The sequence below is a fragment of the Corvus hawaiiensis genome, chromosome 1 (assembly GCF_020740725.1).
Source record: "Corvus hawaiiensis isolate bCorHaw1 chromosome 1, bCorHaw1.pri.cur, whole genome shotgun sequence".
Taxonomy (NCBI): Eukaryota; Metazoa; Chordata; class Aves; order Passeriformes; family Corvidae; genus Corvus; species Corvus hawaiiensis.
Genome location: NC_063213.1, coordinates 57,532,289 through 57,559,688, shown reverse-complemented (window position 1 = coordinate 57,559,688; position 27,400 = coordinate 57,532,289). Strand labels below are relative to the sequence as shown.

The 27,400-nt window shown below is 38.6% G+C and overlaps 1 protein-coding gene across 6 annotated transcripts in view; it reads left to right on the top strand.

The window, feature by feature from the left end:
* CDK14 (cyclin dependent kinase 14) overlaps positions 1-27,400 on the top strand; it is a 319,708-nt gene that overhangs the window by 216,749 nt on the left and 75,559 nt on the right. For all 6 annotated transcript variants that reach the window (XM_048305926.1, XM_048305957.1, XM_048305962.1 and 3 more), the window contains 2 exons: positions 31-94; positions 12,856-12,904. In XM_048305926.1, the coding sequence (XP_048161883.1) occupies positions 31-94; positions 12,856-12,904 (113 nt within the window). The remainder of the gene's footprint in view (positions 1-30; positions 95-12,855; positions 12,905-27,400) is intronic.

Below are 27,400 nucleotides of genomic sequence, written 5' to 3'. Positions count from 1 at the left end.
ATGTGTTTTTTTAAATTTTTTTGTGTACAGGTGCTTGGAACACCAAATGAAGATACGTGGCCTGGAGTCCACTCTTTACCCCATTTCAAACCAGGTGGGTTGAAGTACCAAGTTCCTCCACATTCCCTCTCTGGAAATGCACGACAGAGATAATTACATCCCTGACCACAAATGATCAAAATGACCTGGTGTGCATGAACCATAATGCACTTCTGCCAGCTGCTTACTTTTTATTGTGCTCAGGGTGGGGGGTTTTCTTCTGTTTAATTTCTTTGCTTTCTTTTTCATTTTTTTCTGTTTGTTACAGTATGAGTCCTGACCTGCTTGCATTCCTCTGCCGCTGAGTATTGTACCTTTCAGACTGGTAGTATGCTGATTCTCTAGCCAGGATTACTTTTCCAGCAGTGCACACCAAACTTTGATTAATACTAAAGGAAACTAAAGAGTAAAGACATTGTGAAAGCTGAAGTTATTAGTTGATCATCTGTTAGTATCTTCTGCAAAGGTTCAATTTTTTAATGTGTTGTATTTGAAGTTGTCATACTCTATAACCATCCTTGAAAAACTGTTTCACCATCTGATACCTTTTTGTGAGTGGGAGCAGGTTGTCCGCTAGAGACTAGAAGGATGTGGTCAGCTTCATTATGCTATATACGTGTGCATGTTTATATATGTAATATATATAGTCCTGTGAACTTCTGAGTTGGGATCTTAGAAATGAGGTTTTTTAAACCTGGCAAAGCAGGTGAATGAGTAGGCAGGAGATGAGGCAGAGGAGTCATAAAGGACAAAGAGATCTAGATAGCTCTCAAAATAAGAGAGGGAGAGAAACAAATATATTGTGGGGCTTGCCCTGATAGAGACACAGAGCCTTGAGAAACAGGAATGCAGACAGCTTTCTTGCACATTGCTTTTTAGTCTCTGTTCTACTGCTGACTTACTGCTGCATAGTGAAATCATACTCCAGTGCTCTCTAGTGAATTAGTAGAAACATCCTTAACAGTCTTTCACTGAAACACTAAATATACTACAGTGTTCTTCCCTTAAACAGTGTGTCAATAAGTTTACAAGCTTTTGTGTTTCTCATTCTTGATACTGATTGAAAGGTGAGCATATATAGAAATCCTTACAGAAAATATACTGGTCTGTAAAAGCAGTCCAAAAACATTGGTTTTAGCAAGAATAGTAAAGAAAAGAAGACAGCCTGAAGGTGTCAGTGACTGTTCTTTGGTTTGGTTTGTTTTTATTCTTCTGTGAGATACAGGAAAATTTTGAACAGTAGATGGCAGCCAAGAAATTTCCCGGTTTCACTTTTCGGTTCCAAGTGTGTCAAGGGATGTGGGTTTATTACCGCAGAAGAACATCAGGAAATAAATCCACTGTAGGCACTTCATTAAATCTCGTTTTTATATAGGCATTGTGTTAGAATTGCTCTTATTTTTTCCACCCCAGACTATGGATTTTTCTAGCTATGAATACATAATATTTATACAAATGCAGAGTGGGGACAGGAGGAAAGGTGACTCTAAGACAGAAAATGGTCACTCAGTATTTTCACCATTTCTGCAAGGCCTTTGTTCTCTCAGATCCTTTCCACATCTGTGAAGTATGTAAATTTGTAAGTCAGAGTAATTACTATTCTTGCTGGCAATCATTTAATCTTTTTAGGGCCTGTTAATGCAAAACGCTGAGCTCCTTAATTCCCTTGCACTGTGGAGGTCTGGGAGCACTCAAAAAATAAAATCCCTGTCTGTACACATACCGCGTTGTGCACTCCCTTTCTACCACCCTATATCCTTGATGACCTTGGTAAAAGGATTTTTTGTTTGTTTTATGGTTCCTCATTTGCTGTTTTTAGAAATAACAGCAATAGAAAGCATCATCTAACTGGACAACCAAAACTGGCTTACATACCCCAAAACTGAGTAATTGGATTTTATGCTGGTAAAGTGTGGAGTTGTTAGAGCAGCAAAACACAACCCTCTGGGATCATTCTGGGGTACCAGCATCTAAGGAATGCTCTGCACAAAATGCTCTGACCTATGGGCTGGGCTGGAATGAATACTATTTGCTCAGGCCATTAGGGTCATTGGAGATGTTTGATCAAGGATACCAGGTTCTCTGTTGCTTCTTAAAAATGTGCTTTCCTTCGTGCTGTTCTGTGCACAAAAGCTTTCTGGCTATGGCAAGACTGCTGCATCATCTTCCACAGATGCTCAACCAGCCATGCTCCCCTCCCTGATGGTCTGAAATTGCTGTTATACTCTAGCTTTCCTGACTGTCTTAGGAGCAAAAATGAAAGTTGAAGCTTTAATAATACATTTGACAGTTGGACTCAATGGTCCTTGTGGGTCCCTTCCAACACAGAATATTCTGTGATTCTGTGAAGATGACTTAATCTGTTCCTTTTCTTAGCAAAAGAATGTAGGAAAAATCCTGAAATGTCTTGCCAAACCTGAAGCAATTCCATTATTTGTGAGGATATGTTAAATTACTGTGTTTAAACAGTGATATGGGTTTAAGTAACTCCTGTGCTTTGCATGTGTTTGTAAATTTGAAAACTCATAGCTGCTAACAGGAAGTGTGATAAATTGAGAAGTGCAGAGAGCACTGGTGGTGAGGATGTCAACGCTCACTCAGGCAAGGCTTTGATTCTATAAACTTGAGTTGTGTAAGCATTAAACAAAAGCATTTGAACAGAAAGTATCAGTGATAAATGGTTACTATAGTTTAAAAATGCTGAGCACATTAAATACCTGTGGATTTGGGAAGACTATTGAGAGTCGAAACAGAATTTCATTGTATTTCTTGTTTGCATACAGACTTCAATAACTAATTTTCACACTGTGATTTGATAGGGCACAGTCTTGTGCTGCAGAGAGATAATCACAGTTTTCTAGGAGAAACATGTCTGAAAAACATGGTATTAGTGTCGTCTCTACTACAGTGGCCAAGGGTCTTGATTATTATGGAAAGCAGCCAGTGCTTTAATAACTATGATCTCTGACATCTTAATATGTAGGAACATTTCTGAGCCTGAATAAGAAATATGTTCCTAAGACTAGTTGTGGGTGGCTCTAGGTCATTTAACCTAACCTAGGTGATTTTAACAGCTTATAATAGTGAAAAGAAAATCATCATAGTTTTGTTTCCCATTTTAAAAGTCAGAAAACAACTTGTATTTTATCTGCCTGCTTTGAGATTACTTTCTGTCTTACAAATGCTCCAAGTACTATTTAAGATATTTAAAGCTAAAAGTTGGCCTGGTCTTTGAGCTTTCTCTGTGCCTCAGCCTCCATTCTCTCAGTTTGTATTTGCACCTGCGCACACAGACACACATACACACTTGTAGGGACTCTGGTGGGTTCGGACGGACGGAGACGAGAGATCTCTGTAGGCTGATCTTTGAACATGCGGTTTATTGCAAAGGGCGTGGGTATAGGGGCACTGCTCAGAGCTGCCAGACTCAGCTCAGAGCAGGCCCAAGAGAGCAAGAGAGTAAGCGGGTAAGAGAGAGAGAGAGAGAGTGTAAGAGCAAAGAGAGTGAAGAAGAAGTAGTAAGAGTGTCTGAAGTCCTGGTTACAATACAATAAATCATCTTCTGTACTGAATATTCTAATTGTCACTAACCAATCTAATACAAGATACAAATCCTATAGCATTTACATACAGCCTATAAGAGTTCTTATATTACCATAGAGTGTTACATCTTAACTTCTAAAAACTACTCTTTGGACCCCTTCTGCTGAGCTAGTAGGGTCTGCTCTGACCCTTGGACCTGCCTGCAAGCAGAGGGTATTGTTCAATCAAGAGGGGATTACCTTCAGTCGGCCATACCATTGTTTTCCAGTTGTTCAGTAACTAAGACTTGGTATTTCAAAAGTGGCTTTCATTTCGATGTTGCCTGTAGTTTTCATAGTCCCAAAATCTTTTGTCAGGCAATCATATTTATAAGGCTTTCCTGTTTCATCTTCCCCAACAACACTTGTCCTGCTTAGTGAGTTACTTAAGGATAATCTAAATAATGCATTTGAGAGTCCTGAAATACTTCAGGAGTATTTCAGTAACTTTGGGTTACCTCTGTGATTCCCTTTGAAGCTGTTATGGATGCTATAATCTTGAGAGGGTCTTCCTGTACTCAGGTATTGCCAATGAAACCCAGCCATTCTGGATCTGTGAAAGTAAATTATCTGCCCTCAAATAGGAAAACATAGTTTGAGGGAATTGTGAAAAAGTGCTAGTTGCTGATTCAATAAAATCTTGCTATTTCATCCACAAGAGAAGCCCCACGTTACAGGCTATTGGACAGAAACACTTTAAATGATGAACATCACCCCCTAGATCTTGGAGAATATGTTTGCACTATTTACTCTTTTGTTGCAATACTTTAGGAAGTATGTAGATTTGCTGAGCTAAAACAGATTCAAACACCAATCATATCACTGGACCTGTATCTCCAGGAATGAAATTAAAGTAAACCTTAACTATGTCTTATCTGTATGAGTTGAGGTGAAGCAGTATTCCAAAAAAAAGCTGCTTCCTTGCCAGTCTTGTGTCCAAGTCTTCCTGAATTTTTGTGCATTATGCTCTTCATTGTTATTAAATCTCCCACTTTTCTTAGTCTGGAGTCCTATCAACTTTCCCCCTCCAGCCATTTCTCCTTGATAAAGAATCCTGTCCAAATAATTGAGCAAGATAAGCCTTTGGATATATATCTACGCTTAAGTTTTCACTTTTCTGACATTCTCAGTTAGTGTTTGGGACTGATGCTGTGTAACCTCTATCCTGGGAAGTTAAATAGAAATTTATCAGGAGGTACTGTCAGTGAGTAAAGTGGGAGAAGGTAAGATATGGTCACAATAGAAGATAAATGAACTGACTGTGGCAATGAAGAGACAGTAATGGTCAAGGAGAGAAAGAACCTTGTGAGTAAAGTGGAGAAAACATGAGAATGCTTTGTAATGTTCATTGTGCATCATTTTCTTTACAATACTCTAAGTGAAAGAAAGTTAAATATTTAATCTTGGGCTGATGGTGTAGAAGCCTGAACCACACAATGTTCCACAGACGATCAGATACGATAGAGAGTAATACACCTGAAAAGGAACCTATATGAGACAATGGAAGCATCTGCTGAGCACTGATTTTTAAAAGAGAATCCCTAAAGCCAGGATGAAAAGAGGTAAGAGAAAGAGTCTCTCCTTAAGGAGAAAGCAGAACACAAAAAGAAACAGTGAGAAAAAGCATTCATAGGAAATACTGCATAACATGGATTTTGCCAGGCACTGACGGGTACTTAGTGGATTTTTAAAAAATCATGAGTCTATGATGGACAAAACCTCTGCAGAGCTGGTGTTCTAACTCAGGAATTCTCCTTTGCTTCCCAGATGATCCATAAATATAGATTTGATTTAGAAATATGATCTGCCTACATGAATCTTAACAGCTGATTGACAGATTTTTTTTCAAAAGATTAGGTCTTCATTTGGAGTAGGGCTGGACTGGGAGACTGAACTCCTTTGGCACAAACACATGAACATACTGTGTATGAGAACATATGGCTTTTCAAACTTTCATAGCAGCTTTTCCTACAGAATTTCTCCAAAGCCTGTCAACATTTTGTTACATGCTAAATCAATATCTTGTTTGTTTACATCTACACTGGTGCCAGGGAATATTCCCCGGCGATGTGGGAGCCTCTAAACTGTTAGAGCAGCCTCTGGTATGCCTTCAGCTCATGACAATTAGCACTTACAAATAATTAATTCCTGGGCATTAGGAAGCTTACTTAGGGTTAGGAAGTTAGTGTGGGCCAGGGACTGTTCCCTGTAAGAAGTTCCCATCTCCTGTGTTGGAGGAAGGAAATGGGAGGTGCTGGAGCAGTGCTACAGGACAGTGATGGTGTCCCGGCCAAACAAAAGTCTCAAGCTCATTTAAATTACTGGTATAGATGTAGTCTTTGAGAATTTGAGTACTTGAAGAAAGGAGAGCTATTTGTAAAGGAGAATAAATTTTTAATTTCTCCCCTTCTTTTTCTAAAACTAAACTGTATAATTTAGTGTTTCTTCAATCTGTGGCATCCACAACCCAAGGGAAGCAGAGTTGTCAGTGTTTTCACCATTCTTTAAACAAAATTACATTAAGCTGAAAAGTTAAAGTAACTTATTATATGTGCAGGGGAGGCAGGGTGAGCTCTGCTAAAAGGTGGAACCATTTAATGTAGAACTCCAGTGCTTCAGACAATGCTGGGTACTAAAATTACATTTTCTACTCATGCTCAGGAGGGAGTCTAGAAAACAGCAGCTATTCTTCCTCTTTACACAACCTGTGCTTTTCCAAAGCAAATGGAAGGGAGAAGAGGGGACGGGATGGAGGGGGGGGAGTTGCAATTTTTCTCAAGATGTTTGGCAGACAAAACTCCAAAGTCTAGCTCATTTGATAAAACTCTGATTGTGACTGAACTTTTAAAAACTCTAATTGCACATTAGTGCTGCAAATATTATAGTACTTGAGAATTTACTTGTCATCATGGACGCTTGTCTTTATATAGTTAGCTAACATAATTTGAATAATTTTAGCATTTAATCTTTTCTAAAAATTGTATATGTCTTATATCACAATACAGTGTTAGTCACGTTAGACTTTTAAATTAAATGTAAAGAAAACCCTTTCAAAGATAACATGAATTAGACTTTTCAAAATATTAATTATGGTGATGTTTAAATATTTGCATTTAAGCTAATCACATTTGGTTTTAAATAGAGAAGAACATTAATCAAGGAATGCATATTAGCCATCATGTTTTGATTAACAACATAAAAAATGCCTTGAAGTCAAACTGCATTTTAAGTTCTTTGGTTTAGACTAGAAGCTGATTATCAATACTGTTAAAAAGAAGCTAAAAATCAAAATGTATTCTGCCTCTAATTCCTTCTGTAGCTTTTCTTGCCTATCTTAGGTCCTTTCAAAGCAAACGTGGCAAAGGTATAACAGTTCATGTGTTTTTCTGACTGATAAAAGAGGAAAGATCCCTCATCTTGTTTTATGTCACTTAAAATGCAAGTGCTTATTTTTTCAATTCTCACAGCAGACCAGTATTCCTGCAGTGGTCTGCTAATAAGCTCACTAGTGAGTTCTGCTGAAACTCGCTTCTGTTTGAACCTGCCCTTGATGCAGGGCTGTCAGATGGAGCATGTTTATCAGGCAGATAATGATGTTTGCAGTGCAGAACATGTAGGTATATGTGGGGGCACACAAGTGTGTATGCATATATAGCAGTGTTGCTGTAGAGTGGCTGTCTAAAGGAAAAAAGAAAAAAAAAGAAAGAAAAGAGAAAAAAAAAGAAAGAAAAGGGAAAGGAAGAGAAAGAAAGAAAGAAAAAGAAATACTGTTGTTTCTAAGACCACTTAATACTGCTGAGTGTAATGGATGAGCTTTCTGGCCAGGCTTTTTCCTTTTTTCCCTAGGCCTTCAAACTGGCTAGGATTTGGCAGCAGTTGTTTTAAGAACATAATTTTTTTGATGCATCCAGTTTGTGAAATCGACTAGCTCAAGAAATTTCCTTCCTCTCTTCCTCTGGTTCCATTTTGCAGTTGTTATTCCAATAGCCTTGTTGATGCTGCTGTTTGTGGGGCAGAGTCCTAAAAACTTCCTTGGCAAATGAGGCATTGATTAAGCTGTGCTGTAAGGTCTGAAGCAAAGAGCAGCTCAGATCCTTGTACTGCCAGAAGAACGTTTGAGTAACTGCTCCACTCCCCATCTCTGAGCGGGCTATGTGTAATGCCCAGCAGAACAGTGAGTCTTGGTTCTGAGGCTGGGCTTCTGAGGGTGTGGAAGTGACATGGTAGCCTAGTCTTTTTGGATACTCTTGGGACATTCTGAGAATAAAAATTATGCTACAGGAAGATCTTGCTACACCTTTCCAGTAACAAATATGAACACTATAGGCTAGCTCTTATTTATGAAGTCCTATACAGGCATCTCTTTACACTGCATTTGATTATGGACATGCCACTTAGTCAAGATTTGGCTAACTTGGCCTTCTAAGAAGCAAATGGTAAACACTCTAAGGTGCTGTGGGATTTGAACAAAACTAAAAATCTCTTCCTTCTTTTGTTTCACATAAGCAAAAATTCACCTTTCACTCGGTGAAATACAGCATCCATGGGAAAAGCCAGCTCTGTAACAGTAAGACATAGATGCTAGTGAGACTTATGACTGCATATTTGGGATAAAAATGCAGATGATCAAATTTTGTTTCGTGAATTTGTTCCTGAAAGATTTGCAAATGTTGAAGTGTTTGCACAAAGGAAATTAAAATCACACTTTTTACTTTAAATTTCAGATATGCTTACTGTGTTGGTCTTTCAGAGTTTTTATTCAAAATAAACACATATAACAATAATAATCTAAAAATATTTGAACTCTAGTACATATACCTACAATTTGAACTATAAAAATTCAAAATACATCTGAGATCAAATCCTGCTCTGTAAACATACAGTTATTCATGTTTCTTTAATCTCAGCCTGATGAGAGTGAGCAGCTGCCTCAGCAAGATGGTGCACCTTGTGTTCGTGAGAGTGGTTTGCATGTGCTGGAGGATGGCTGTGTGGGTGGGTGATCATGTGAGTGTCTGCATGAAATCCTCACATGTGCATGGTTGCTTTTCAGTTCTGAGGGAGAGGCACTAAGCTTTTGCTTCACAGGGTTTCTTCCACAAGGTTGGACTGAGATTCAGATTGCCAGTACTGCTGCCTCTAAGCATGTCAGGCAAAGATTTATCTCATATACAGCCTTATATTACTGTTCTTTATGAACAAATCAGTGGGAGCTTCTGAAAAACAAATACCAAAGCTATATGCTTGAAAGTATCATAATGATATACGGAAAAGACTCCACTACTGGAATAAGTAGTGAAGTAGGTATGTTTATTCCAGCACTGGGACGCATGGGGGATAATTCCTCCAAAGCCATGCGTGCCGACAGCTGCATTCAGCTTGGTGTATATCGGGTTACAAGTTCCATATTCATTAAGGTTCCCAACACGCCTATACATATTCATTGCCTGGCCCTGCCTAGCTTCGCTTCGTATTACAGGGAGCCCAAAAGTCATTGACATCCGCGTTGTGCTTGCGCAGTGTCATCTGGTGGTAGTGGGCAGGGGTCTCTGGGATGAAGTAAGGGTCTTCCTCAGATGAAGTAAAGGGTCTTCTTCCTTCTGAACTTTTCACCTTGCTTCCCTTCACATGCTCTTTGTGTCCCTGGCCCAAGTCCAAACTTCAAGGCTGGTTTAGGTTAGTTTTAGGTTCAAAAACAGGATCTTTGGTCAAGATTCTTTCCCTTTATCAATAGTCTTCTATCTTCTCATCCTGCTTTGGTAGGCACAGTAAGTGTTGAGCAAGCTGTGTGCATTGTTTTTAACAGCTTTTTAGCAAATCATTTAACTTGTGCTTTTCCTGCCCTCCCCCTGATTCAGTAAAATGTAATTTTGTGCAGTTGGTCACAGTCAGATACGTATAGCTTTAGATTTGGTTTTGTTATGTCCATCGAGCAGTAAAGGACAGAGGCATTCATACAGGTGTATGGAGAATTATAAGGTAGAATTGGGTTGTGAGCTGTAAAACCTGCCTGCCAAGGCACATGGCAGAACAAAGGAGCACATGGCAGCACACAGAGGCTTGTCTCCACGGGACCCTGGGGGGAGAAGGTGTCACACTGCAGACCCCTACCAAGAGGAGCCTGCCAGGAGCTGACAGATGAGTGAACAGTGAGTGATCACCCCATAGAAGGAAGTGTGTTGCTAATGTGGCAACATGGGATAGGTCACGCCATATAAGGAAATACTGTGCCTTAGGAAAGTGTATAAAACCAACTCACTCCTTTGAATAAACAATTCAGATTCCCTGCTGGTCTGAGTCCGAGGTTCAATCGCCGACACAGGTGTGTGACAGTCATTCATTCTGAAAAGTGACTCAGAAGCAAACTTGGGGATGTAATTGTGAAACTGAATTCCGGTTTTGTGATTAATTGGACACAAGCAGGAGATGCTCATATAAAAGCTGGGAGGTTAAGTTACCTCTCTTTTTGCCTATGTTGGGACTACAAGTTTGGTGGTTTTAGGTATGTAATATTGTGGTTTCACAGTTTAGGACTTGAGAAACTGCACCATGGTGGAGGAGCTCAAGGACAAGATTATTGTAGCTTCTCTGTTCCGACAACTCTGAAATCAAAATCAGCTGGTTTCACTGCTTCCTTATTCTCTAAAGGACGAATTCAGGAAAATATTATGAGCTGGTATGTACATGAGGCTGGGCTTAATTAACAAAATAGTCACATCTAATTACCTTGTCCATGAAAGTTAGTAAGACTCTGGTTGGAGCCATGACCATAAAATTATGTAGAAAAATGTGAGCTGTATTTTATCAATGTGTGGTTTCTTTCTGTATAAAGCATGTAAATTGAGGAGCCTCTACTCTGCTTGGAGTAGAGAGGAAAGAGTTGATACCAACAGTTAGGAGAAGCATGGTTTGCTGTCACACAGCATATTCCATAGAGTTTGAAATTAAGGACCATGGACTAACATTTGCCTCTCTATAGACAGGGTTTTGTCCTCTCCATGCCTTCCCCCCAATTTTCCCTCTCCCTGCCTGATAAATATGATGTATAAGGTACTTACTTAAAAAGATGTTTAGACTGGAACCATAGACGGCAAAGGAAGATACCTTTGAGAAGTTTGTTCTGCTCATGTGTGTCCCTTATAGCAGCATTGACATAACTGGTTCCAGTTTATCATTTTTTCAGTAAAAATTCATCTGGCATAGCAATAGTTTTTCAGGTTTTTTGCAGAACTGGAACAGATCTTTGGGCATTAAAGCTTTAAGGCAATTTGGCCAAGTGGATGACTCTGGGGCTTTCCTCCCACAGTAAAAATAGCTTAAATTGATTAAAGTAATTATCTGATAGTCTGGTTAAGAAAATATTTTGTATATGATACTTCTCAAATGTTTTAAGTGGATGTAGCTCTGTTGAAGTCAGTGTTGCTGTGCCAGTTTGAACCAGCTCAGTATCTGACCAAAACATATTGCAGAATGATAGTGAAAATCAAAATCTGTCTCTCTCTAGATCTAGGTTACCTTTTCAGCAATGCTTCAAGTTGGTTCAATTCTCTTTCCACCCAGATTTTTCTGCACCAAAATAGATTAATGTGCAAATTTGAAGTTTATTAGCTGAACTCCCATGTGTATCTCAGACATGTTGCTACACAGCACTGCCTAGCTGCATTTTGTTTTTCAGTCCTTTGTCATAAATGAATTGACAGTGTTATGGTTGGACAATTTACTTAAAGAGTATAGAAAGTCTTTATTTTTTTTGCTGTTTTAATGGGTAAGTATCTGTTAGCATACATGTTTTTAATTCCCATTTGCAAACTAAAATTGAAGGGTTGTAGTCATGTAGCTTCCAGTTTCCAGTATACTTGGCACACATATGTAAAAGGGAGTGATCTCATTTTTTAACTGCAACAGTATGGTTAAAGCAACAAAGCTTGTAAATGTGAAGTGGCCTGCAGACACAGTTTGCAGGTCTACTGATTATGAGTAACTTCCAGTAGTGAAGTCAATGAGATTTGAAGCTTCTGCATTTGTCTTTTTAGTTAAAGGGGGGGAAAAAAAGTATAAGAAAGAAAATCAAAGCATCCACATTGATGCTAGGATTTTGCTTCTGCCTTGGTTTTGGCATCTTTAGAACTGACTGTGTATGAAGTATACATGACAGCTTTAGAAGTGATACAAGCAAGTGTACAAATACAGGAATTTGAACACAACTCTTTCAAAGTTACATTTACAGCTGTTTTCTACAGTGAGATGCATGCATATCTGTGTGCATATATATAAAAATTACTATTGTGACTGTGCAGTGGGTCTGTTAAATGTCATGCACATGGGTGGAGAGGAAGCAATTTTTTTTATTTTTTTTATTTTTTTTTTTTTAGATTTTATGGAGTATTTTGTAAGTTCAGAACTTCTTCACAGCAACTAATGCAATCACTTCAGGGTAGTTGGCCATGGTGTGTACCAGTCTACATGGCAGGATTTCTGTGCAACAAGTCCCCACGGAAAATGTTGTATTCTCCAGCTGAACTGCGTTTGTTGGTACCTGGGACACACTTAGCTCCTGTTCAAAAGGCTAATGAAGGACTGGCCCTTCATTTCTGCAGCAGCTTACATAGCATCTTCCTTTTTCAACTAGAGTCCTACTGCAGGTCAAGCATATTCTTGGATATGAGAGGGAAAGTAGTTCTATCTGAACTGAAGAACTTAATGTTTGAGTAAATAAGCTGTCATTGCACTTGTTACTTCTGCTCATTATTTATCTGTATTTTTTAGAAAATAGACTCTTACGTGGCCATCATGTCACAGAGACCCACACTTACTCTTATGCTTCCTGAGAAGCATAAAAATATCACAGTGAGGCTGTAGAGAATTGTATTTATTTATTGTATTACTAGATTTCAGGCTTCTTTTTTCCCCCTAGCAGTCAAAAACTGCTTTAGAAATAATTGTAAAACTTTCTATTTCTGGTGATGCCACAGTAAATGAGCTTTAGGTCATGCTGATTTGGTTTGATTTGGTTTAACAATTTGGGGGCTTTTTTTGGTTTTGGTGTTTTGTTTTGTCTTTCCCTCTGTTTATATGGCAATTGCTTGTAGGTTAGTTTTCTTTCCTTGTCTTAGGACTTGAGCTGCAGGAGATACATAGAAATGATGAAATTTTGAAAATTGACAGTAAAGAAATATTTAAAAAAAATAAATCCTGGGTTTAGTGAAGTAACTGAATATACCTCTTTTTCTTACAGAACGGTTTACACAGTATGGCCCTAAAAATCTTAGACAAGCATGGAATAAGTAAGTATTTTTTTTTAATTGCACTTTTGACTCTTCAAGGGTATGCTGAAGTTATCATATCAAACTTAGAATGGCTCTATTCTTTTCAAATAAGCCAGACTTGAATTGCCAGTTACTTGTAAATAGGAAGAAACTGCATAGCATTGTATTTTCTTCTTGGGGGTGTTAGTTGGCAAGTGTATTGAGCTCATGGAGGAATGCAGTGTTATTGCTTTGGGCCATCAGTTTTGAATCTTGTTTTCTCTGTTCATCTATAAAAATTAGGAAACTTTTAAATAATATGTTTCTAATCCACTGTTGAGTGTTGTTTCTACATAATCATTGCCTGTTGCCAGGTCATTGCTGTGAGCTGCTGACCATACTGTTGTAATCTTAATTATCATGAATGAAAAAAGTCAATGTAAATTCACCACACCTTTTTTTTTTTTCCTTTCAATGTTTCCTGAATTTGTTCACATTTACATCAGATGGACATTGATATAAAAGTATTATGCTCAAAGTCCAGAAAGGTTACCTGATGAGTATTCAGATTTAATACCACATTACTGGCATTATTCTAAGTAATCATCTGTGTAAAGTTTGCTAGAAGATTTCTCAACACGTGTAGAATCTTTGTAGACAGGATATTTGGACTGCACTGTCTTGAACAATTAATAGCTTTTATATTTTGAAGAAAGCATACAGAGTTTGAGCTGGATGATTGCAGCTATGTCAATAACTTGTCTTGCCAGAAAAACTGTTAGAATTTTTCTCCACTCTCTTTTGACCAAAAATTTTACAACAAGGCTAAGCCTTTGCTGCACCAGCATTGTTGTTTTCTTTCTGGTACTAATTCAAAATTTTATTTTTGCTACTAACTGGCTGTCTTGTTGGGAGTTTACCAGGGAGTTCAAGAGATAAACCAGCAGGAGACTGTAACATCTCCAAGTTCACCACTGAAATTGAAGATACAAAATGTTTTGGTGAAGAAACTTCCTTGTTGTAACGGAAGAAAGTTATTGATAGAGTAGAAATCCAAATGCTTTTTCAATATCTTAATTTATTAGCAATGAAGTGTGTCTACAACAGCAAAATCCATAGCATGGTCACTTTTCAAAAATGTGATTAGGTTTATATTCACTTTGCTGTTCTACTACCTTTTTCTCTATCTGCTCCTCCCCAAACCCATTTGGTCCAGTGTTTTCATTAAAAAACCAAGCCAACAGCTTTTGAAATTGTGGTTCACTGAAGGAGGAATCTCTTAATGTAGCAGGATTGTTGTTAAAATTAGGTGTTAGTTGTCCTTTGAGTCAAAACCTGTACTTCTATAGTGCCAGGCATCTTCCATGATGACCCTGTAGCTCACTTTGCAGTACTTCTGGGTCCTCCTTGGTTAGCAGTAACTTCCCCATTCCTGCAATGAGAAATAAAGCAGGCACCAGTTCAGGCCTCCACAAAGGTTGTGTCACCAGCCTGCATTAACTGACTTTCAACAGCTTTTAGAAAAGTTCCTGGCTTGTCCAGTTCAATCTAGGAGCCTAATTTGGTGGCTTTCATGGATGAGTCCATCTCCTGTTTACTGCAGAGGGAACAACAGGAAGATTAGCGCCACTTATAAATATCTTTCTGTAAATATCTCTTTTGTAAACATCTCAGACTATTTTGCCAGTTGTGATCCTTGCCTCTTAAAATATTTGACTCTACCTCAATCTTACTGCTTGGAATACAATTCAATTTCCTGAAAGTCACCGCTTTCCTTTTAAAAATTAAGTCACTATAATTGTCTGTATTCTGTCCTTTTACAATCAAAAAAATTGCAAATTGATTTTTTTCTTTAAAAATAGTTAATGGAATCCAAAAGCTTGGAAGAAGCAATTATATTACAACATAGGCAATTAGATCTGGATTGGGAAAGAAGGACAAGGAAACTAATATTGATTTGAATATGTTTGCTTGGAGGCATATATTTGCCTAAGTAATGTGAATAGATACTGGCATGCTATTCCATCCATCCTGCAGGCCTGGACTGAAGTTTTTTTTCTGTATTTTAACAGCAGTTAGACTATTAAAATACAGCAGTTATGTATTAATAAGTACAATAATTGGTTTGAATTTGAAAAAGTTGCTATCTTGTATTTCCTTCGAGACAATTGCATGAAATTTCTCTTTTCATAAAACACACAAAAAAAGAACAAAACCCAGTTTGCTTAAAACAGCCTCAGTCTCTGAGATTTCATAATTGACACAAGTTCTGATCACATCACAGGCTGACTCAAATAAGACCAGAGCTTTTTAAATTCTATGAAACCTCTTCAAAAATATTTATACATTTTCAATGCTCTGTGCACAAAGGATTTGCAATTTTTCAGCATAAATGGATTGAAAGACCGAAAGCAATGACAATACATAGAGTTCAGTGCTTCATGTGTGTATTTCTACTATAATAGGAAATATTCAGTGCCTCAAAATTATGTATCATTTACATTTGAAATGTAAAGGGCTTTCTCTTTTTCCAGTGTAAATCTTTATCTGTGTGCTGTATTAGAGTGCTGTTTGCTTGCACAGCTGTAGTTAAGGATGTATAAACATTTCCATTACAGACATCATATTCCCAGGGGTTTATAATCCAGCTGTAAAACTTAACACATGGATAGACTGATTCATTCTACAAATCTTCTTTCTTTCTTATCATGTTTCAAAAAGCAGCAATCTCCAGTCTTAAATTAAAAAACCTTTTTAACTTCCTGATTTAATTTGTGGAAGATTTTTGGTGACACAAAATATGTCACATACATAATTGTTTTAAGGGCAATGAACATGATACCTGAGATGGGGAGAAAATGTATAGCCTTTTGTTTTTAAATATGCATTGGTTTTGGTACAGATCTACTTCCTCTCAGCATCTTAGTAGCCTTGAAAGATATTCCTTAAAGAGCAGTGTTTATGGTCTTGTAAGGATTTACATGTAAGCTTAAACATCTCTTGAGGTGAAGTCCCATTACTGCATTTTATAGGGGAGGAATTGCGTTACAAAAAAAAATAACAAATTTTTACACAGAAACTGTACAACAGTGACATTGAACTTCATGCTCCCAGATTGGAAGAGAACACCTTTAATTTTCTAAACACAATGAAGTTTCACTATCTCCTGTTTCATCTCTCAGGCACAGGCTGATCCTTTAACTTGTTTATATTTATGTCTTGAGGTCATGGCATGTAAGGGTGAGAATATGGGTTTAGAAGCCTTCAAAGAGGCTTTTACCTCAAAATGTACATTGTAATGCAATTTATGTAAGGGAAGCTTAGCAGAAGGAAGAATAATACTCTTCCAATATCTACAGAGACAGCTTCATGTCTGTAAGGCAGAAGGAAGAGATGCAGAAAACTCCAACCCCAAACCTTCCAAAAAGTCACAGGTAGCATTTTGAGGGCAAAATAATTGCACCTGACCAACATCAGCTTCCATGAGATGATTTTAAAGGCAGAGCAAGACAATGGAACAATATTGGATACAAGTCAATTGCTCTTTAATTCCTGGTCTAACTGCAAATTAATTAAAAGCATGGAATTTAACAGCAATTACAAAGTGAAACCCAGCAGGATCATTATATAAGCCGGATCCCTAAAACTCTTAAAATAGAATTGTTTAACATTAGAGGCTACTTTTGGGAAGTGTTTGAGGGGAATAATATAACTTCCACTTACAGTGAATTAAGTTCTTTGGAGACTTCAGCACTGAATTTCTTCACTGGTTGTCAAACTACCTAAAGAGAGTATTTACTAGGTAAGATAGAATCTATAGATTTTGTAGTAATGCTTATAAAGTTAAGAAACAAAACTTGCATTGATGTTTGCTTCTAGTGCGAAGTTTCACCTACATAGCATGACATAACATACTGTGGAATGCAATTATAAAATACTGGTCTAAAAAGAACTAAGATGTGGTAATCTGATCTTCCTATAGAGTTCATAATGAATTATATTTTCACCTTTTTTCCTGAACTTTTCTGTTCAATTATCTCTACACAATAAAAACCAAGAACAGCTCTGCCTTCAGAATGCAATGCAACCGCTTTCAATTTGCAAAAGCTTCTCCACAATAATAAACCCTTACAGAAGAATAACAAAAGAGAACTAATTATCTTTGTGTATATTTGGTAGGATATAAAAAGCTTTTTCAGATCCTTCTGCCATAATGGGCTGTATTGTGCGAAATTAGGTTGGAAAGAAAAGGTGCAGTTGAAAACAAATTCTACTCTGCATAAATAGGACTACTACTTCGTAATTCCCCAGAATGGCTGTATTTATTATATAAATAACACTTTATTCTCATAGCCAGTCCCACTGCTGAGGATTTCTTCCTTTTACAAGATGGCCTCTGTACTTGAGACCTCCCTTTCTGAGGCCAGGGTGTTTAAAAGTTGCATTCCAGGATGGAATGACCTATTTTGGGATTGTTATTCAGTGAAAACTTCCAGAAGAAAGCAAAGTGAAAGGAGACAAGTCCACGTAGCTTGAGTCTGTATTTTGTTTCAAGCATGGCACAGACTATGGAATTGCTTAGATCTGAGACTTGGGAATCATTTTTGGTTTGGGATTCTGTTGTTTGGGTTTTTCAGAAAATCTTTGCCTTAGTTGGGTTTTGATTAAAGAAAAAGCACTCTTCTAATTGTCACATTTATCTCTTCACCTCCCGTCCCTACACCAGCATTGCTCATTGTAACATGGTCTGTAGTACCACTGAAGGAAAACTCAAGCTCTTCAGCACAACAGAAACAAAAAGCTTTAGTGTTGTCGTTGTGGAAACCTTTCTGATGGACAAACCCAAGAACCAATAAGGATTTCGGGCAGTACCGAGCAGAGGTGGGCTGGCTGTGTGCTCCGTGTGCACTGTGAGCACATCGCTGGGGTGCTAGGGCCATGAGCGACCACGGGTCATGCTGGGGGAGCAGGGGTGGAAACTGAACACAAAATGAAAATACTTTTTAGAAGTATTTGTAATGTAGAGGCCTATATATGCCTCTGCCTCCCGAAGGTTTGCAATGATACTGCTGCACTGGAAACAAGAAACATTTCGTATTTTCCGGGTTTTCCCTATTTCCCATAACTAGCCGGTTGCCCGAGGGGCCTCGGGACGTGTCAAGACGACCCCTGCGACAGAACGCGGCGTGCGCAGCCCCCGCCCTCCGTGCCCCCCGTGCCCTCCCGGCCCTCCGTGCCCTCCGTGCCCCCCTTTCCCCCCGTGTCCCCCGTTCCCCCCGTGCCCCCGTGTCCCCCGTTCCCCCCCGTGCTCCCCGTGCCCTCCGTGCCCCCGTGTCCCCCGTTCCCCCCCGTTCCCCCCCGTGCCCCCCGTGTCCCCAGTTCCCCCCGTGTCCCCAGTTCCCCCCGTGCCCCCCGTTCCCCCCGTGCCCCCCGTTCCCCCCCGTGTCCCCCGTGCCCCCGTTCCCCCCCGTTCCCCCCCGTTCCCCCCGTGTCCCCCGTGCCCCCGTTCCCCCCCGTGTCCCCCGTTCCCCCCCGTTCCCCCCCGTGCCCCCGTTCCCCCCGTGTCCCCCGTGCCCCCGTTCCCCCCGTGCCGCTCCCGCCGCTGCAGTGCCTCGCTGCCCGCGCCAGGGGGCGCTCGGAGCCGCCAGCGCCGCGCGGGCGGGCGCGAGGGCGGCCCAGCAGCGCCTTTTGTTGTTTATTTCGCTGCTTAGTGGGGTTTATTCAATTAATTTCAGCGTGGTGGAAGCTGCTTGTTGGCACTTAAGCGCCTTTTCTTGTGCCCACTTAGCGCTGTTTTCTGTGCGCGTAGCACCGCGCGGGGCTGAGCTGCAGGCGGCGGGGCTGAGCCCACGCGCGCTGCGGGGATTGTGGTACGGAATTACAAAACGCTCATTAAAGCCAAGCGCTGAGAAAGATCTCTGCAATTGCTCCATTTATCCTCTCGCCAAGCTGAAAAATCCTTTCTCATTTATATTCCACTCTCTCTTTCAAACTGGAGCAACCACAGTGTTAAAATGTTATACCTTTTAAAACTTCGGGGGAAGACGATTCCTAAGTAACCTCATTGATGCCATGTTTATCCTGACGGTCAATTTATTTTTGCTTTATTCTAAATTCCCCCTCTTTTGTGTTGCTAAGCTTTAGGTATTGTGTTGCATCCTCTTGTCCCAGTTAAAAATACTAATAAGCTTCCTAAACTGAACCACAAAAGCTTTTGTCATTTTTGTTTCAGTGTACTAATAACTCTATCCTGCTTCACTACTAAAATTACATTGTTACTGCCCTGTACCTTTCCCATCCATGACAGCAGTGAAAATACCACCCCAACGTACATGGATGTTCTTTATTGTTTTCGGCAACATTTAATTCAGTATCTGGCATTGGACTAGAGTTTGTTGGCATTATTAACTCTGGGCCTATCCATATTTGGGGTTATTTTTCTGTGGAACTAATTGTTTGTAGTGTTCTATGCCCTATCTTGTTTTTAGATTTTCTGCCCACATATCCCACTACTGTTAGTTTCTTTGTACTAATGTCTTCGTCTTTTGTGGTGATTTCAGCATTTAGTGTCATCTAAGGGTTGATTCGGTATGCAGGGTATCCCTTAGTCCAGGTCATTAATAAAGATGTTAAATAAAACTGTGACTAACGCTAATCCCTCTGGCACACAGCTGGACACTTCCCTTCCAACTCAGCATATTGCCACTCATCATTACCCTTTGCTTATAGTCTGTCTGCCAGTTTTCAGTCTATGAGATAGTGTATCACATCCAAGCTCTTTGGAGCTTGTCCACAGAGCAAGATTTTTTAATAGAAATTGCAGCAAATGTTACCTTTTGTTGTTTTGTTCCACCAATTATTAAGTCCACTTAAGAAAAAAAAATTATCTGGTGTCTTATTCATTAGTCACCTCTTCTTTTGATTGCCATTCTGTCTTATTTCTGCTGAAATCTAATTTTGCTTCCATATTGTCTTTCGTTTCTGTTGTCTGTATTTCCCTTCTTTGTGTTTTCCTGTGTCAATGTCCAACAAATATTTGCCAAGATTCTCTTATTTGAATACCAGAAAGGAAATATGGGCATATATTTATATTTTTTTAAGTCTAGTACCATACTGTAGAATGCAGAGCAAAATTAGGTATTATTACAGTAACATATCTACAGTAATAAGCCTATGAAGAGAAATGAGGAAAGAGAACTAGCTATTCTTGTATAGAATTCCTGGAAAGACTTTTAAAAGATGCCTTACATTTGTTTGCTATCCTCACTAATTCCCTAAGAATTCCTTAGGATATTGAGACGTATATCAGATAGACATGTTTATTTGGTGTTTCCAGGTATGATTTTTTTTTCAATAGATGTTCTTCATTGACGTTTTTGAGTACTTTCTGATCAACTCTTCAGCTGTTCTTTCTCCTTATGCATTTCTACATGCCAATGTTTCATTAATTTCTCAGAATTATGTTTTTGGTAGTCTGTTACTCATACGTTGCCGTAGTGTCTGTGTTCATTTCTTGGTTTGAAGTCTAATACTTTCTGATCAGAGGCACCAGGCATCATTATATCCTCACATTCTGAATTCTACCCTCTTGCTTGAGTTCTGTACTGTTGGCTTATCTGCTGAAATTCTTCTCCAGATAATGACATTGCTGACAAAATTGAGTCTCTGAGATGTGTTTAAAAAATATTTTTCTAAGGAATTGAAGACATACTGTGAAGGCAGTAATATAAATGAAGTAGACCTTACTGCTGGCTCTCTCAGTATTTGTACGTAGCCATTAAAGGCAAGATTCTTCCAAAAGGAGAGTGAAAATGATAGGCAACTTGAGAACTGGGTTGGCATTCAAAAGTGCTTACTGCTAAGCAACTGCTCTTGGCTTATGTGGCTTGATATTATCCTCTGCTGCTTGTTCTGTATTACAGATCATTTTTCTTCAACTGAACAGTTCCTTTGATTCTCATCTTAGGGTCTCAGAAATGTAGATAATTTTGAGAGATGGTGCAGACAGGCAATAAGAATAAAAATATGAATAATGTTCCTGGGTTTTGTCACCACTGTAGATGGCTTAAGCCAATCTCAAAACTCATGCTGTTTGTCTCCATTGCCAGCCGGAGACTTATGACAATAGTTAAGATTTCTGCAGTGATATGACATTGTAAATTATCTTTGCCTTAGGCAAATACTTATTTTACTGACTTTTATGAGGATCTCATGTGGGGGTTTTATTGTAATTTTGACCACTGCCTTTTCCCTGGTAGGATCACAGGTATTCAGGTATTGCCATTCATGAGCATCTCCTGGTACTGTCTCTCAGAATTCATTCAAGAAAATCTTAATCACTTCCTTTCCTGCATTTTTGGTTGTGTTGCTTCATGTCTCTGCCTTCAGATTTCTGATGTCTTGCCTGCCATATAGTGCAGAGAAACGAGAATTTTTGCTTTTTGATTAAGGTTTTCTTCTTTTTTTTTTTTTAATTAGTGATGCAGAAGCACACATCATTGTAGGAGACTGGTGAAAACTGATTTTTTGCATAACTTTATTTGCTAGCCAAACAGTTTAGTACACAAATTTAGTGATTTCTTTAAATGACCTGGCTAAGAAAGTTTTAAGTTATTGTTTGAGAATTTGTGAAAGATGCTGGTTGCAAGCAGGTCATTACGTATATATGTTCAATGCCTGCTTGACCCATGTCAAAATGGGAAGATGGGAGACTCTCACCCTGTTGATGCATTAAAACAGAGAGGTTAGATTATGTATCTGCAGCAACACACTGTGAATAACGAGCCTCAGCACAGGGCTGGTGCACCTGTCATTGCTGGAGGGCAAAGAGGCAAGTGGTTCCAAAGGGAACTGACCTTTTTCTTTCAGGCATTGAGTCAATCCCATATCCTAAGGCACACATTCTGTGTTAAAATTATTATAACTCTCCTGGCATTCAGCTGAACAACAGACTCTGGCGAAAATCTATGGAAAAAAACCTCAAAATATGGTGATGATCGTAGTTTGTCTACTGTTTTTAATTAAGCCTTTATAGGAAATATATTCCATAATTTTGAAAAGCATCAGTAAAGTTCTCCTCTGATAAAGATTAATTTTATTAAAGTTTAAAATAAAATTTTGAAATTGTTTACCTGAATTGGCAGCTCACTAGATAGCAAAATGTAAATGACAATGTTTATCACTAAATGTGATTCACAAAAAGCCTGCATCCTTTTAAATTCTGTAATACAGTGTATATCCACTGGCTGCTACCTCAGCTGAATTTCTATCTGTAAGATCTGATTTACAAATAGACAACTTTCTGTTAAATTATTCACATCTCATAATAATTGATGTAACAGAGTTGATCTTACTCTGGAGCATATTTGATCATAAATTCAATGAAAACAGCCACCATCTTTGTGATGTTTGTCCAGCTAAATCCTTCAGTGAATAAAATAATAAAGATGCCAGCTGTGTTTGTTTTATGATCACTGCTGCAATAGGAGGCTGAAAATACAACTGAAAAAAGGATCTAATTTTTCATGTTGGGTTTCTAAACTCAGAATCTTACTGCGAAGAATTTAAATTGAAAAAGTAAAATTTTTCCTTTTGTCACGTTCTCATAAATGTATTGTTTGCTTTTTTGTTCCTATTGTTTGGGAATACAGAATGGTTTTAAAATATTGATCCCGTTTGGATGTCTGTGGTATGGATATTTGGATATCTGTGGTCTGTGGTAAGGAAATCTTGTAAAAGTAGGTTAAATTTATGCTTTTCACTCCAACATCATTAAATGTTAAGAATGGACCATCACTTTTGCAGTGCCTTCTTTGGTTAGATTTCATAGTAGTTTTAAAGTTCTGTTTATTACTATATACTGTTAGTGTGCCTCAAACTAATTTCACCACCCTGACATAAAAAAATCATGCTCTGGATCATTATTGGCCTTCCTTCAGCATTATGACTTTTGCAGAATACTGTTACATTCCTTTTATTTCTTTCATATTTGATCCTTACAGTGCCCTTGAGTCAAGCTTTATTCGGCAACCATGAGGGCATGAATTTTCCTGAAATGTTGACAGATAGTGTTTTGTGAATATCATTTTTCTGTCAGCTACAGCTCACATCTGTACTGCAAACTAAAGCAGAGCTAGGGACTATATGCTGGCCCCGAGGCCATGTGGCAGACCTTGGCTACAGCTGTGCTAAGTAACACTTGGGCATGCATCTCCTGTGGGCTTTATGTGGTCCCCATGCAGCTGCAGGTGCAGTTATTATTTTGGGGTTGTTCAGCATTAGGTTTTTAAATCAAAATTTCTGGAATAAAGTAAGACTCATGTTGCAGACCATAGGAATCATGTTTTCTAGTGTAATATATGGCATACCTTGCTTGTAAGAGCATAATACCTGCTGCCTTTTGGGAATGGTCTCTGGCACGAGTTGTTCCCGGGACTGTGTCCAGGAGTGAGTTTGGAGCATGCTAATTGACATGGGCCAGATAATCCGGGGGTAATCTGGCCACTCAATAGTTGAGCGGTCAGGCTCTTTCCCTAGCCCTGCTCAATTCAGCAATAAGGCTTCAATGGAGAGATTCTTACCATTCCCTGTGCACACCTGAGCATATTCCCAGTGAAGTTTCCTACTCACACTGTGCTGCCAGTGTTCTTTGTCACTTAGGCCTGAAGCCTTAGGAGAGGAAAAATAAGAAATATCCCTATCCTGTGCATCCAGAATGATATATACATTTTACCTTTTTTTCTTTCCAGCTTTTCCAAGATACTTTTTTGTCTTCCCCAACCAACTTTGTCACTCTGATCTTGATTATCATAATCTACTTCTCATGTCCTCTCCTGATCAACATCCTTCTTCAGATCATAAAAAAAGCAACCAGTAAATTCAATTTTTTTTTTTTGTATTGTTTAAGTCTCATCCCAACACTGGCTCTTTCACTCCCTCATTTTTGAGCCCCGTATTTTCAAAATCCTCCAAAATTTTGCCTCTTCTTCTCTTTCTTCACAAAGCTCTTACTCCCTATTTTTATGTCAGTGATCCCTTTCTCATATTTAAGACTTCTCCTGTCCCCTTGATAGTTGAGGCAGACTCTCGCTTTCCTTTCTGGGAATCAGATGGGCTTATGCCCAGATAGTGAATTTATCAGTTGTTTGTGGTCCTTGACTCCAGGCTTCTTGTTCTCAGTTTGGAACCTGCTAGAACTTGTCTGCCTCAAATATCTGCTTTTGCAAAAGCTTGATGTTCATTTAACACCATAAGATGAGACCCAGATGTTTATTTACCTGCCCATCGAATTCAATGACAGCACACATGACCAGAGCTCCATGAATTCCACAATTCCATGTGTGCAGTATCTTTTGAAGATCCACCTGCTTTTTTGGGTTGCTAGAAGTCGCCTGAGCTCAGCTGGCAGTCAATTTTAAGTGAGAGTTGGCTCTTTGGGAAATCTGACCTTTAGTGGTCACTACTATAGATATCAATTTTGATTTTAGTTCTTAAATCACCTATGCTGATTTATGCCTAAATAGCAGTAACTCCCTGCTTAGCTGTCTCTCTTTCATGATACTTTGACAGGATAGGATTTGCAAAAATAGTTCAGGGTTGAGTTCTTCCCTACTGCAAGCCAATTTCTGAGTGTCAGGTAGCACTGCATCCTCACACATATGTAAGTACAGGCACTGAAGATATACATATTTCAGTAACTGGTAGTTAAAATAGATGGAGTTTGTGACTTGCTGATTCACCTCCAAGATGTTTATAGTTAAAAAGGCATAAATGCTTGTGTTAAATTCAAACAACTTTATAAACTGACATTTCAATATAGGTATGTGTGGATATGAAAGGTTTCACTCTTTTAAAAAAATCAGTGGGAAATAATGGTACATTTTCTCCAAACTGCATACTAGAGAGTTCACTGTTTTCTCCTTCCATGGTGGTCCCTGCCTAGGAAACCTAGGTTTTTTTCCCCTGTTCAAGTTCAAAGTCAATTCATACATTAACACAAGCATATTTGTCTCTTAACAAGTATTACTGCCTTTGGTGTCAGTCACTGGATTCTCAGTCTGACTGGTTCTCCCTGCTCAAAGAGGACCTAATGTTCTCTTTAGAAAGTTTCTGTCTCCATTAATGTAAAGAGAAAGTGGTGTTCTGAATTGGGAGAGTGGATCTGGAGAAGGAATGGTACTTTCTACAAGGCAGTGCTGGTGTGAATGTGGTGTCCTATTCTGTGCTCTCTCCTGACATCACGTGAACCAAATGCTTGAGGGTCAGGGAGCTGCAGATAGTCCTATGTGATGTAAGTCTGTCTAAATACAGACATAATAATACATAATAAAGTATTCTTGACTGCATAGCTTGAATATATTGCCTATATGCTCTCATTACAACCATTTCAGTCTCCTCCTCTCAGAGTTTACTAGTCCTGCATCATTTCCCTGTTGTGTTTTAGCTTACGAGTATAGTTGCAAAAGGACCAGGATGCCTGCTTTTACATAATTGCTCAGTCTCATTGGGTTCAGCCAGGCAACTCATCTGCATAAATACATGCATATGCCTGGGGTCTGTCTTCCTGAGCTTTCCAGGCTTGGGGCATTCCAAATCTCTATCTGCCTTTAATGAGCTGTATAAATAAATACAAAGTACTCCTGTTAGTTCCATATCCACAAAAATATATTTTATTAGCTGAGAGGTATACAGTAATAGAAAAGATCAGACCCATCCAATGTTTTAGGTAGCGGTGGGAGGACAGGACAAGTAGCTGCTTCCAAGTGCTTGATGGATCTGAGGCCCCAGCAAGACAGATTTGTAGGTTAACAGTGATAAATGATCTTTGGCTTCACTGACTAAAGCAAGGTCACATTTCTCGGGGCACTGCCTGCATGCTGCAAACCTTGTAGCAAATTCTTGTTGAAGTACTGAGCAAACAGACCAGATCTTATTTACATTAGAATGAAATTAAAACTTCTCAAACCCAAGATGATAAAATATCAGACAAGAGGGCAGGGATTCATAGAGCAATATTAATGTTTATTTACTAGCACTTAGTTCTGTCTTTGTTTTGTTTGTTTTCTAAAGGCAATAGGTCCAGAAAGACAGCTGGATAAGGGAAAATAAGGAAGACTTTGTTTACGTCCCTAATGGGTGCACCCACTTAACAAATTTGATATTCAGAGTTTGTTTTTGTTTCTTTTTCTTCAGAATATCTTTTGCATGGATTTATTTGGAGAGAAGCAATTCAGGTTGTCGAGGGTGGGATGAGGAAAAGCACAGACTGCATTGTGTGCCAAAGGTTTATTTCAGCTATTTCTATGGTGGGGGTGGGGGGTTATTCCTTCCTTTTTTTTTTTTTTTTTTTTTTTTTTTGGCTTATGTTCAGCCAGTGAGGAAATAAATATGTGAAGAAAGAATACTATGGAATGTTTACTCCACTGCTATATTTTCTTCCTTTTATCATGCCCCAAGATTCACTGAAGTTGATATAAATTCACCATGCCTTATTTTAAAAAGCATAACAGAAAGGCATTCTTCCTTTAAGAGTCAGACTGTAAAAGGTGATTTTCTTTCACTCAGTTTGGTTTAAGCCTGTAAAAAGCATTAAGTGAAAAATCTGATATATTTGTTAGGGCATTTATTGCATTACTAACTTATATTTTCAATTCTCAGTGAAAGGTTTATAGAGAACATAAACTTTGAAGAGTTTTGTTCAGGATTAAAGTTATATTTTCTCCATTTTCTGGTGAAATAATAGCTCATAAAATGATTGGGGTGTTAGTAATTATTTTTGGCTCTGTTTATTTTCCAAGGTTATTCTGTTCCACTTGCTGAGGTGCACAAAGACAGCCTTTAAAACACATTCACCTTGATCAGAAGATTCACGCCCTTTAAAGAATTTCAAAATAATCAAAAGCTTCTGACTAGATGTCACCACTGTGTTGTTTTTCTTCATTAATTGCACTTACAGCTAACAAAGGTATTCCAGTAAACTTAAATCTGGCATATTCAGTAGTGGTCTGTTGTGGTGTAAGTAATGCCCTATGTCTTCCATAATTAGTATCTTTAATACTGGCCTAATTGGGATCCTGAAAGAATTAAAATAGTTGATTGGTGGTGGCATGTAAAATCAAAAAGAAGTAATTGCTAAATTCTTTCTGGGACAAAATGGTAATGCACATTCTAATTAAAATTTCTTAGGAAATACTTTTTCTGGGAAATACCTGTATCTAAGAGAAACTGCTGAAAACTGAGTGAAATAATGTGAATTACTTAAGGTAGTCTTCTTTTAGTTTAATGAGTTAATTCTGATTTTAAACAGTAGCAAACACTGTACCCAGCAGTCATGTTGCATGGACTATCACAATCTCAGAATTCCTAGGAATTAAGGAAGTTATGTGATCATACCATAGAAAACCACATTCTCAATACCTTAGGGTATGTTATCACTGGACATATATTTTATGTTGCTGTTTAAATAAGCTTTTCTTCACTTTAGTGTCTACCATGTAGACTCCATACTTCTTGCTTCATTTGATGCTCCAGCATACG